Source organism: Epinephelus moara, chromosome 24 (genome assembly GCF_006386435.1).
Source record: "Epinephelus moara isolate mb chromosome 24, YSFRI_EMoa_1.0, whole genome shotgun sequence".
In the NCBI taxonomy this organism is placed as follows: domain Eukaryota; kingdom Metazoa; phylum Chordata; class Actinopteri; order Perciformes; family Serranidae; genus Epinephelus; species Epinephelus moara.
The window spans coordinates 39950903-39962481 of NC_065529.1; the positions used below are offsets into that span (position 1 = coordinate 39950903).

At 41.9% G+C, this 11579-nt stretch overlaps 1 protein-coding gene and 1 long non-coding RNA gene across 3 annotated transcripts in view; one reads left to right on the plus strand and one right to left on the minus strand.

Moving 5' to 3' along the window:
* Positions 1–11579, plus strand: part of LOC126386358 (plexin-A2-like) — a 139572-nt gene that overhangs the window by 68833 nt on the left and 59160 nt on the right. The window contains exons 6-9 of one of the 2 annotated variants that reach the window (XM_050038646.1): positions 2674–2797; positions 5853–6006; positions 6491–6587; positions 10463–10577. In XM_050038646.1, coding sequence (XP_049894603.1) covers positions 2674–2797; positions 5853–6006; positions 6491–6587; positions 10463–10577 — 490 coding nt within the window. Of the gene's footprint in view, positions 1–2673; positions 2798–5852; positions 6007–6490; positions 6588–10462; positions 10578–11579 lie in introns of those variants that run through there. The other variant, XR_007569489.1, reaches the window with a different exon arrangement.
* The window catches only part of LOC126386368 (uncharacterized), a 128732-nt gene that overhangs the window by 5518 nt on the left and 111635 nt on the right, over positions 1–11579 (minus strand). The window lies entirely within an intron of this gene.

Consider the following 11579-nt stretch of genomic DNA (forward strand, 5'->3'; position numbering starts at 1 on the left):
TCAACAAACTGAAAACGATCAGATAAATAAGATTTAAACCAGCTCAGTGCAGAACCTTTTAGGCCAATTAAGTGATCCAGTCTCTGCAGTAGAATTTGATGGTCAATTGTGTCAAACGCCGCACTAAGATCTAATAAAACAAGTACAGAGACAAGTCCTTTGTCTGAAGCAATCAGAAGGTCATTTGTAATTTATTGTATGTATTTGCCTTTCTACCCACTTAGTTATTTTATCAACATTACTGATGATTATGTATCAAATATCATTGTGTAAATATTCTGTGAAAGCACAAATAGTCAACCTACAATGTCATCACAATATCAATATAGCTGTATTTGGTCAAAAATATTGTGATATTTGATTTTCGCATTGCATATTCGCATATTGTTGGGCATGGGAATGTGCCCACTTGCTCACCTGGTAGACCAGGCGCAGGCCCATGTACAAAGACCCTGTCTTTGCCAGCCTATGGCCCCCTTTGCTGCATTTCCCCCACACCAACAACTGTCCTATCAATTAAAGTCCTAAAAATATCTTTAAAAAATCTTATATTGTTATAGTAAAAAAAATTATTAAACAGCTTTATAAATTATTTTAATTTGACATCTGAGATATTTTTTAATATGAGTCAGGAGCATGGTCTCATCGAAATCCGGCACTTGGGCAGTGACTTGCAGCGTCAGAAACCAACAAAAAAGGCGTCCTTTAATGACGGCATGATATGCGGCTGGTTGCTGCTATAGTTTAATGGAGCCCAATGGCGTCAGGGGTAAACAAGATGGGACAAGGATGAAAGTTAAGGCAGCAAAAGCCTGATTGGGGAGGGAGGAAGAGGTGGTGGATGGTCTTTTTTCCTAAATTTAACCAGTTTGTATGTTTGTTTGTTGATGAAGGAAGAAAAATGACCTTTTGCGGTGTGGTACCGACGTAGTGCGTTTATTTTGAAAGAGACTTATATGTAAATGTTAAATTTCCTGTGAAAACGAAAGTGTATCCTGAAAGGAGAGAACCTAACACGGTGCCCCAGAACGTCAACAACCAACGCTCCCAGGGCACCTAGGGCACATATGTGAACGTGGAGAGTCCATGACCAAAATGTCAATATGGGATGAGGTTGGAGTGAGAGTGTTGGACTCAGGAAGCAGTTTTAGATGACTACAGATGTCAGCTCAGCTTAGATTTAGATGTGACATTCACAATTGGCTTTATTTCTATGCAGTTAATTTACACGTTTAACAGCGAGTGTCTACAGCCATGATGTTAAGCAGGTATAATGTCCACTATCTTGGTTTAGCATTAGCTTGCTAACATTTGCTAATTAGCACTAAGTGCAGCTGAGGCTGATGGGAATGACAGTTTTGCAGGTATCTATACATAAACCAAAGTTTTGGACGAACTGAAATTTTGACTTGATGATGGTGCTGGATGAAAAAAATCACCAATGATCAAAATTCATCTTGAGGCTGCACCAAATTTCATGACAATCTATCCAATAGTTACTGATGGGAGTCCCTAAAAATTTGGCATTTCACCTGAATTGGCATGGTTTTGCAGAAGAAAGCAGTGCATGCTTCAGTGAGCCTTTTGCTCATGCTCTGAGTGCACGTTTGTGAGTCTACCACTTAATATGATTACCTGCGTGCACATTTGTAAGAAGGCACAAAGACAGACTGTTTAAAATAATGTTTGTAGCCACCGTGACGTCACCCATTGGTCTGTGGACTCCTGTTTTTGAAACCTTGAGTGTGGCATTTGGGTTGTCACCATCTCAGATTTTTAGAGCCAGAAGTGACCGTACTTGGGTGAGAAGGTGGAGTTGACTCATAGACTGTAGTGACGCCTCGCAGACAGCCTGTCAACATGGCCACGCCCTTAATTATGCATAACTTTAAGCCATAACATCTTAAAATTCACCCATATATAGTTGTCTTGAAGAGGGAAATTAGCTGTAGAGACCTAAGCCAGTTTTTGTACCAGGCTGTAAACATGAGTATTTCTGCTGCAAAGTTTGGCATTTCAACATGAGGGTTTATGGAGTTCGTCTGGCTTCTGGAGCAAGCCTCAAGTGGCCGTTTGAGAACTGCAGTTTTTGGCACTTCTGTGTTGGCTTCCTCTTTCAACCCTAGAGGTTGCTGCTTGGGCAGAAAAAAATCCTGAAGTATTTTGGCTTAATGAAAATAAGAAGTTGGAATGAGTGGCAAAATATGGGTTAGTTTTATTTCTAAAGCTTGGAAAATGAGGCAAACTAGACTGAATTATGCTCACTACAAGTAGAGAGGCATAGAGAATATACTATCCATGTAATCCTTTATTCCTTTATTTGGTCTCACACCTGTGTACACCTGAGGATATTTCTGTTGTTTTACATAATTAAGTCCGTTTAAATGTCAATATATTTTAGTACTATTTAGTTGTTTGTATTTTCTTGTGTCACCTTAATGGTCAATTTGAGAACGTCACATGTGGTGATACGATTAAACATTTCCAAAAGGAGCAGCTCCTGGTGTGCAGACCTGCTTTTGGTATTTTTGTATTTGTTCATCTGTCCAGCACCTTGTATTTATTGTTTTTTTTTTGGATGTGCTTGCTGTTTTCTGAGCCTCCATTTTACCATCACTAAACTTAATGCACTGTTTTATATATTTTAAATTATGAGTCCTTCTTGCTCCACAGGTGCTCGAGGAGGGACCGGTGTCTGAGGGCGGAGGAGACCTTCCGTTTCGCCACTGACATTGAGCGCTGTGTGAAGGTTATCGCTCACCCGGACAGCATTGCTGTATCAGCACATAGTGTCCCTGTGAGTCTGCTTATCATTCCACCAATCACGGCTCTGTCACTCCACTCACAATGTTTATGAGCAATCACTGAGAGTAGCCTTGTACGGCCATGTGTACAGTACGTATAAGCCTGGCAGAGAAGATTAGTTTTGTGCGAGGTGAAGGGAGAGAGACAGAGAGAGAGAAGGGTGATTCTCCCTGTAGGACACCCACTCTATTTATTTTGGTTTAAACACATGCACAGTGGGATGGGAGACAAATGTGCAAAAAATTAGGTGGGAGTTGTTTTTGAGTCAGTGAGATACTGAGTCTGCATCTCTGATGCATCTGCCAAAAGGTTGATTACATTTCCTAAAAGCTTAATTCAACTGTTTTTGCACAGTAGCCAAGAGCACAGAGGATGGGAGTACAGTAGGAGCTGGGGATTATCTAAAGGGAATAGTTCAACATTTTGGAAAATACACTTACTCGCTTTCTTGCCGCTAGTTAGATGATTAATACCACTCTCGTATCTGTTTCTTAAATATGCTGCTGGAGCCAGCAGCTGGTTAGCTTTGCTCTGCACAGAGAAACAGAGGCAGCAGCTAGCCTAGCTCTGTCTAAACATAACAACCCCTGCCTAGCACCACCTCTTAAAATCATTAATTAACATCTTATATCTCGTTTGTTTAATCTGTTTAAAACCAGAAGTGTATAAACAACAGATTATGGATTTAAAGGGCGGGTGTGTGCCGGACTCTTGGCCAGGAGCAGTAACTTCCTGGAGTATCTTGTGGTTTTTACAGTTCAGCCTTTGTATGGATTATTTAACGTGTTAATTAGTGATCTTAAGAGGTGCTGATAGGCAGATTACCTTCGGACAGAGCCAAAGGCGACATAATGCTGAATCTCGTTTAGAAACAAGGAGCACAGAACTAAGAAAAAGTAATGCCTGCATATTTACTCCACAAAAGTTTAAGAAAGACATTTCAATCCTACTTTGATCTTTTTTTTTTGCTTAAAAAATATCCTTTAGTCTATGGCATCCACCTCTGGGAGATGTCTATGGATAAATATCAATTAGGACAAATGTGTGGTGATGATAATGCACACCAGCAGGCTGACCAGCTCTATCATGGCAGCTGTGCTTAACCATTTAATCCGGTACCATGCCATTGTTCCGACGGCCAAAAATTCCAAAGCCCCATTAGTCTGAAAAATGTCCCATTGGACTGAAAGCCCATTTCACCAACAGCCTGTTATCCCAAAAACAAACGCCCACTGCTCATAAACCCTGTTTCTCTGAAAATATACACTTATTATTTATCATTCTCAGCGTCCCAGTGCCGTTTGAACCACCGAACATGGGTGCTTTATGCCAAAACATGATCTTTTCTTGATCATAACCTAGTCACACATTCACCACAGTGTTGTTGACGAATGAAATGTATCCGTGGTTTACAGAAACATATGCAAGCATTTTACTGCGGATTAAGTTGTCTAACTGCAGGAGGTGTGTATTTAAAATAAAACACAGGACTTCGGAGCAATGGGTGTTTGTTTCTGGGATAACGGGCTGTTTGTGAAATGGGCTTTCGGTCCTTTTTTTGGACTAATGGGGCTTTGGAATTTTGGGCCGTCAGAGCTATGGGCAATCCCTGGGGAAATTAAATGGCTATTTTCTGATAGCCTTACACCTACGTGATGTGCATATAATTACTCTCTATCAACCTGCTAAGCTAAGCTAACCATCTCCTGGCTCCAGCTTCTTATTTAACAGACAGACAACAGAATGGCAAGAAAACAAATAAGAATATTTCCCATAACTTGGGACTATATTTCTTAAACTCTGTGATTAAAGGTGTGTGTAACTCTGGAGAAAGATGGTTAATTGTTGAGTTTCATTTCTGGGTCATAAAATACCGTTGCTAGTAGTTGGATCAAACCACCCACATAAAGCGTAGGTATAGAGTACGCCTGGGATGACGTTTTTCTGTAGGCCGACATGGAAGTCATCAAAAAGCCTATGGGATTGTTTCAACGGATTTTGGATTATTGCCAAAAATAAGCTCTGTGGCAAGCAAACATTTATGATACTTACATGTTTGTTCAGCAAGATAATCTTCAAAGATGAACGCCATTTTCATGATAACTAAAGCCTAAATGCAATCGCCAGAAGTAAAACGCAAACGTTAGGTTACAAGCGCACTACAAAACGATCACGTGACTTAACGTCTCCACCATAACAACACTGTAACGCCGTGTTCGGTGCGGTTTGGTGTAGTCTCGCTCACCAGACCTTTCTCAAGAAAAGAAAGGTCTGGCTGGGCCGACTCTCACTTTAAGATTGGAGAAAAAAACGCCCCGGCTGCTTGTATTTCTTTCAACCAATCACAATCGTTCTGGGCGGTGCCACAGCAACGGTGCGCTTGCAAAAATATTGCCGGGGGGAAACAGGTTTTGGTGTAACACGCCCACAAAAATATCGCCTACAGGACGCGAACCATGGCAGAAAAATGGCTACATCCCCGCAAGATCAAACACCGCAAAAGTTAGTAAAGGACGTGTTGAAAACGGTTGAAAACTGCTTGACAACCGGAGGTGGTAGGGCGGGACTTCAGCGGGTGGCTCGTTCCGCCCAATGAGAGGCTGATCTATGCAGCGAACTTCCGCCCACTCAGACTAGGCTTGGTGTGATGACGTTCTGTAGTCTCATTTAGCCACTTGTTAGCAACCACCTATTTAAGGACACAGGTGTTTACTAACGTATTTTATGTTGTAGAATCTCTTAAGCTTTTGTTTACCACAGACCTTATTTCAAGCATTAAACCAAAAACCCACTGACTCTGGGACAAGGGAACCGTGAGTGTTAAAATGCTAACTCATTTCCAGGTTGTAGGACTCATTCTTGGCATACTCTATTTGACGACCTAGAAATGAGACTCAACAATCTTTCTCCAGAGTTACATACAACACCTTTAATTATATTTTATTGTCAAAGCAATATCACAGTATTCACCAGAGCACATACGCCAAAGTATGAGGCCAGTCTTAAGTTCAGCACATTAAATCTTCTCCATCTGCTTTTGTTTCTAGCTTCTACTGGAGGTGCATAACGTTCCAGACCTTTCTGCTGGTATCACCTGTTCATTTGGCCAGCAGGCCGAGGTGGAGGGTCACGTCAATGGGAACAGGGTCATGTGTCTGTCCCCAGCAGGGAAGGAGGTCCCTCAGATACCAGAAGGACAAGGTGAGCTCCGACACCATGTGTCAAAACAAATAAAAAAAGAAACACTGCGGTAAATGAATGCAGCCTGAGTGTACCGATTGATGATGATGCCAATGTCAGGGGGAAAATATCAATATTCCAAACACAAAAAAACAGCTTTCTTTTCAGATGGACCACCTGGCATTTTTTGTTTATCCCAAGAGTTTGATAAGTACCAAGGAGCAGTAGAATTTTCTCAGAGCATATACAGTAATCCCTCAATTGAAGTTTCCGACTGAGGTTTCCTCGTGACAACAGCAATATGCCCTTGCAGAGACGCAGACACCAGGTGGCTTTTTACAGAAGCGTGATAAAAGTATTAACGTTTTTTTTCCCCTCATTTTGACCTCCTCTTTTTGCTCATTGTTTTCTCGCACCCATCATTTTCGTCTCTCCCTCTCTCCTCGACACTCCCTTACATATTTAATTCCCCCTCTCCGTCCTTTCACTCATTATGCTCTCTCAGACTGGGCCGGCGTCGAGCTTCGTCTGAACTCAAAGGAGACGGGTCAAATGGTCGCCAGCACCGAGGTGAAGTTCTACAACTGCAGCACCCATCAAACGTGAGTCCAGCTGCTGCCAACGGCCCACCCTCCCCCTCCCTCTCCCCACCCACACACACTTTGATTTGTTCTATAGATGGAAGGGCACGACTTAATTTAGGGCAATGATGTACTGATGCTCACAACTCCACTTAAGATCGGGCTATTAGATAACCTCTGAGTTCAATTTATCTGTCAGGTTTCATTTAAATCAACATGATGCATTTGCCATGGCCTGTTTGTTTCGACTTTGCTTAAACTGGCAGTTTGTGGGCTCATTGCCTACTGCTTTAAATACACGTAACTACAGTTTTTTTTGTCAGTTACTCTGAATAAAGCGCAATAATCGACATTCCCACAGCATATATGCTCCTTTTAGGCAACACCATATGCATATTCATACATAGAAACTGTGTTAATAACTAAGCATCTTTACTGGTAGAGCTGAGTGTTCTTCACCGTAGGCCAGCAGTCCCAGAGGACCCTGAATAGATAAGCAGTAGACTCACGCACCCTTTTTGACTTGACTTTGTCCCGACGGCCCCACCAGAGAATTGTTTGTATTGTAATATGATACATTTTAGATTTTTAGCCTTGCTCTGGTGCCTCCAGGGCAGATAAAATAATGTAAATTAAAGAGGACTTTATTTAAATGCTCATCTGTTTTGTGTTGCCAGCATAAGCCTCCTGAATGGGCTGGGCAGCTGCTTTGACTTTGAGCCATTATGCTAATGTCAACTGTATTTATCGTAACGGTAAACTATGACAGGAGCGTTTCTATCTGAATAGCAATTACAAACTCTGCTAAAGGTGGATCTTATTAGGATGAAGGCCAATTAGCAGCATTTGTCAGCTTTAAAAGATGTGTGCAAATCAGCAACTCCGTGAGTTTTCAGACAGTTAACAAAACTTCAACAAGGCCAAATAGTACAATGTTGAAATAGTTACTTCAAGGGCCTTCAAAATGAATTTTTGGATGAACGGGCCTTTCAGGCACAGGTTAAGGGGTCCAGATTGTCAGGCCCCACCAAGGCCATCACCTACACAGTGTCACTCAGATTAATAGGTATAGACCAGGACGGGGCTCAGTATTACGAGGAGATGAAAAGGAACTGCAAAGAGAAATTAAATAGCTAGAAAAAGATTCAAAACAACCAAAAAGGACACAAAACTACCTAAATGAGATACAAAATTATCACAAAGAGCAAGGACATAACAACAGATTCTGGGCCCTATGCATAAGCAATCTCTCTGGGCCCCCAGCCTTCCTCTCTTTATCCACGTCTTTGTCATACACCTCTTGAGAATTTTTTTGGTTTCTTTCCTTTTTGAAATTCCAATTTACCTTTCTTGGGAAAAAAACATGACAGTGTACGTTGCTCGAGCGGCGTTAGCAGTCACTCGGCTCTAGCTACATTTAGGGACAATCCAAGTGCAGGGGCGGTCTAAACCATTTCGCACCTTTGAGGGGTGAGCGGGTCCTCAAAGAGCTTCCACTATTTTTTATACAAAATTCAGTGCTTTAACTGATTTATTTGGCCAATTTTTAATATGGATGGCTGTAGTTATTTAGACATTAAATTGCTAACAAAACCAAACTTTTTATTCCAGGTTTTTCAAGGAACCTCTGCCAACGTTTCCCTCCGCTACGACGCCCCTGACAAAAGCCTTGTTTTTACACAGAAGTCGTGCTATAGGGCCGCTTCAAAGTCACTTCTTTATGCCACCTTTTGCATTTTGCATAATCATTTACCATCAATTTTATATGGCAGCGGATTGTGTCCTCTGCTCGGAGGGTAAAGAGCTACCAGATCTCATTGCTCACCCAATTTGCGGATATTCTTGGCCACTGATCTTCTTCGAGTTAGCTGCTAACTGCCACCAGCTACTTTTTAAATCTCCCACAGTGGGTCACACATATCCTGTCATCAAAATGTCACAACAGTGCTGCCCATGATCCTGTCCTGCCAGCTGTCCCTTTTATACAGATCTCGTTTCAGCGCTGTTACTACCTCCGATGCCGGCTGAGAGGCGTGATTACTCTGTCGCCCCATTCTGTGATTGTACCTTTTATACAGGACCGTAAGGAGGCATAACGCCGTGACTTTGCTGCCTTGAAGAGGCAGCGCAAAAGGGGCTATAGAGACACAAAACAACCACATGGAGACAAAAAAGGACCACAAAAAGACCCATAATGACTAAAAAGTGATTCAAAACAACAACAAAAAAGCTAAACAAATATGAATTCTGTGTGTCCTGCTCCTGTGTAGGAGAAGTGGTGGGGCCTTTTGCATATCTGTGCTTAGGGTCCTGTTTTCTCACGAGCCGCCCCTGGTTGAGAGAGAAAAAGTAATATTTCCTTTCTTTTTTTTGAGGTTTTAGAAAGATTTGAACTGATAGCCTCTCACGCACACTTCACTAACCTTTAACTGTACCATTAATTATACTCAACCATGAGCACATAAAAGCTGGATTCAGGGATATACAATAAGTTCACTCTGGGAGGGAACATTTGATTGATGGTGTATTCACTGCCGAACCCTGGAAATTAGCCCACAGTGGATACACATGCCACCTATTCCAAATGCTCTTTGACTGCGACATGAATGCCCTAATATAACCATATTAAGCCATTAGAGAGAAACAGTCGGAAGCTCATCACATGCGCCCCACACCAATACGGCCTCCATTAGCTGCAGAGTGACCCTGTGAACCTCTGTGATTAATATTTCANCACACACACACACACACACACACACACACACACACACACACACACACACACACACACAGGAACACATTTTTATGTCCACACTGGCCCTGGGCAGCTAATTAATATCAAAATTTAATGGTGCTGCACTACATTTATTGGCATTTGTACTTTGCTATGAGCCGCAGTATTGGAGTGCTGCTAGTGGGTTTTATAGTTTCCTCATGGTTTCATCTTATTGCACGGCCAAATCCAGGAGAACAGACTGACGGTGCACAGATCTCTTTTCTGCACAGTGGTACACCTCTATTACACACAGCAAAGCCTGCATTGGCCCCCCACAGGAAAATAGGACATGTTCAATTTTCAGCTCTCCAATTGCTCTGTTTGGTATATCAACAGCAGTGCATCACCCATGTCTGTTCTCTCATCTCTTCACCTCTCAGTTCTCCACCCAAAGTTGTATCACAGTCAGCTCCCTGTTTGCCGAACGGAATGTGATTAAATCCGGTCCAACGGGGTTGTTTCAGCACAACTTTAATCCACTGACCACTGGCTGCGGTTCACTGAATCGGAGCCAAAGATGTTGTGCAATTCTACCCATCAAATATTCAGTTGTCTCTTTCATTCCAGATGTTGTATATAATCCAGAGTTGGAGGGGTGAAATATACTGTTTTGATTGCTGTCAGAAATCAGAAACATTAAGCAAAGGCCTTGAATAATGAAATAAAAAGCTCTGGTTTCTGTATATCTGACAATGACAGTACAGTATATGCTCTGTGCATCTTTTATATGACACTACTTAACGGCTCAAGAGTGTTTTAAGCGACAGGGACACTTGGATAGTAACTCTCCTGCCAACACTTCATGCCTAAGGTCATTTATTGTCATCTGTGACAAAAGGACTACCATTCATTGCTGTCTGCATAGAAAATGGGGACATCTGATCTTTCAGTGAAACACACTGACATGATAAATTCAGCAGAAAGCCATAATCCTTCATCAGTCTCCCCTTTTTAATCTTCTTCACCCAGGAGAGGAAGATGTAGATGATGGGTTAGAAATAAAGAGGGATTAATCCCTTTTTTTTAACATACTTTCTAAATGCAGAGCAACTCAATATACAGGGACGCATTATTACAAATTTCGCAGGCCGTGTAGTAATTTGTTCATTTTGTCTTGCAGGTGTCTGTCCTGTGTAAACAGCACTTTTCGCTGCCACTGGTGTAAATACCGCAACCTGTGCACCCACGACCCCAGCAGCTGTTCCTTCCAGGAGGGCAGAGTCAACGCCTCAGAGGTACTTTACATTCCCATTAACGTAAAGAGAGTTACAGTTTCATTAGCTGATTAAAGTGCAGCTTTCAGGAGCACCATTTATCTGTTCCCGTGTGACATTTTTACCTTTAAGGCAACAATCCATGATTTAAATGTCAGAATAGGGCCCCACCTAACAATCAAGCCGACTAGTTTAGCGTGCCAGAAGAAGATTTAGTATGTTCTTAAGCATCGTACGTCAAATGCAATGTGTCAAAAAAACAGGATGTCCTGCTGCATCTGGTCACATTTTGCAGTATGCAAGCCAGCAAACAATCCTCTGCACAGCGGAACATACCACACATCAACTGGATTGCAGACAGATGACAGCTCATTGACAGCTGACAGAAGTCGCAATGACTTTTGTCAATCAATCACAAACACAATGAATGCAAATATAACCCAAAAGTTAAAACTGCATACATTACAAAGAAACAAAAGCAGAGCTCAGTGGGCTGACCTCAGTGTCTGGTGAGCTCGGCGAATGGTGTTTTGTTGTATCTCCAAGGTAACGTTGAGTGATAACTTGTAAGATCTGCTGTGTTTCAAATCACATGCTTTTTCTTTTTACTTCAAATTTTGTGCAACGGACAGAGACAGATATATATATATATATATGAGCCAGAGGGTTAAAAGTTCAAGGCACAATGGTATGACGTAGTAGTATGCCCCAATTGCATGAATACTTCATGCAACAGTACGTACTTTGTAAGGGCAGCTGCAATAAAGTGGTGCAGGAATGAGTCCTCCCTGTTCCCTCGTTTTAAAGTCAGTGGGTTTTTGAAAAGGTTTTTGGTTAGATGCCTTAAATAAGGTCTATTATTAACAGAAGCTTAAGAGACTTTCATATTTTGTTCTGGGTCATACGAGGGTCCATCAACAACACAGCTGTGCTCCATTGACTCTAATGCAGTCGTTTCAGATTTCCTTCATCTTCAGGCTGGTTTTGTGGATTTGGAGCTAAATGTTGTGCCTGGGGCACGTC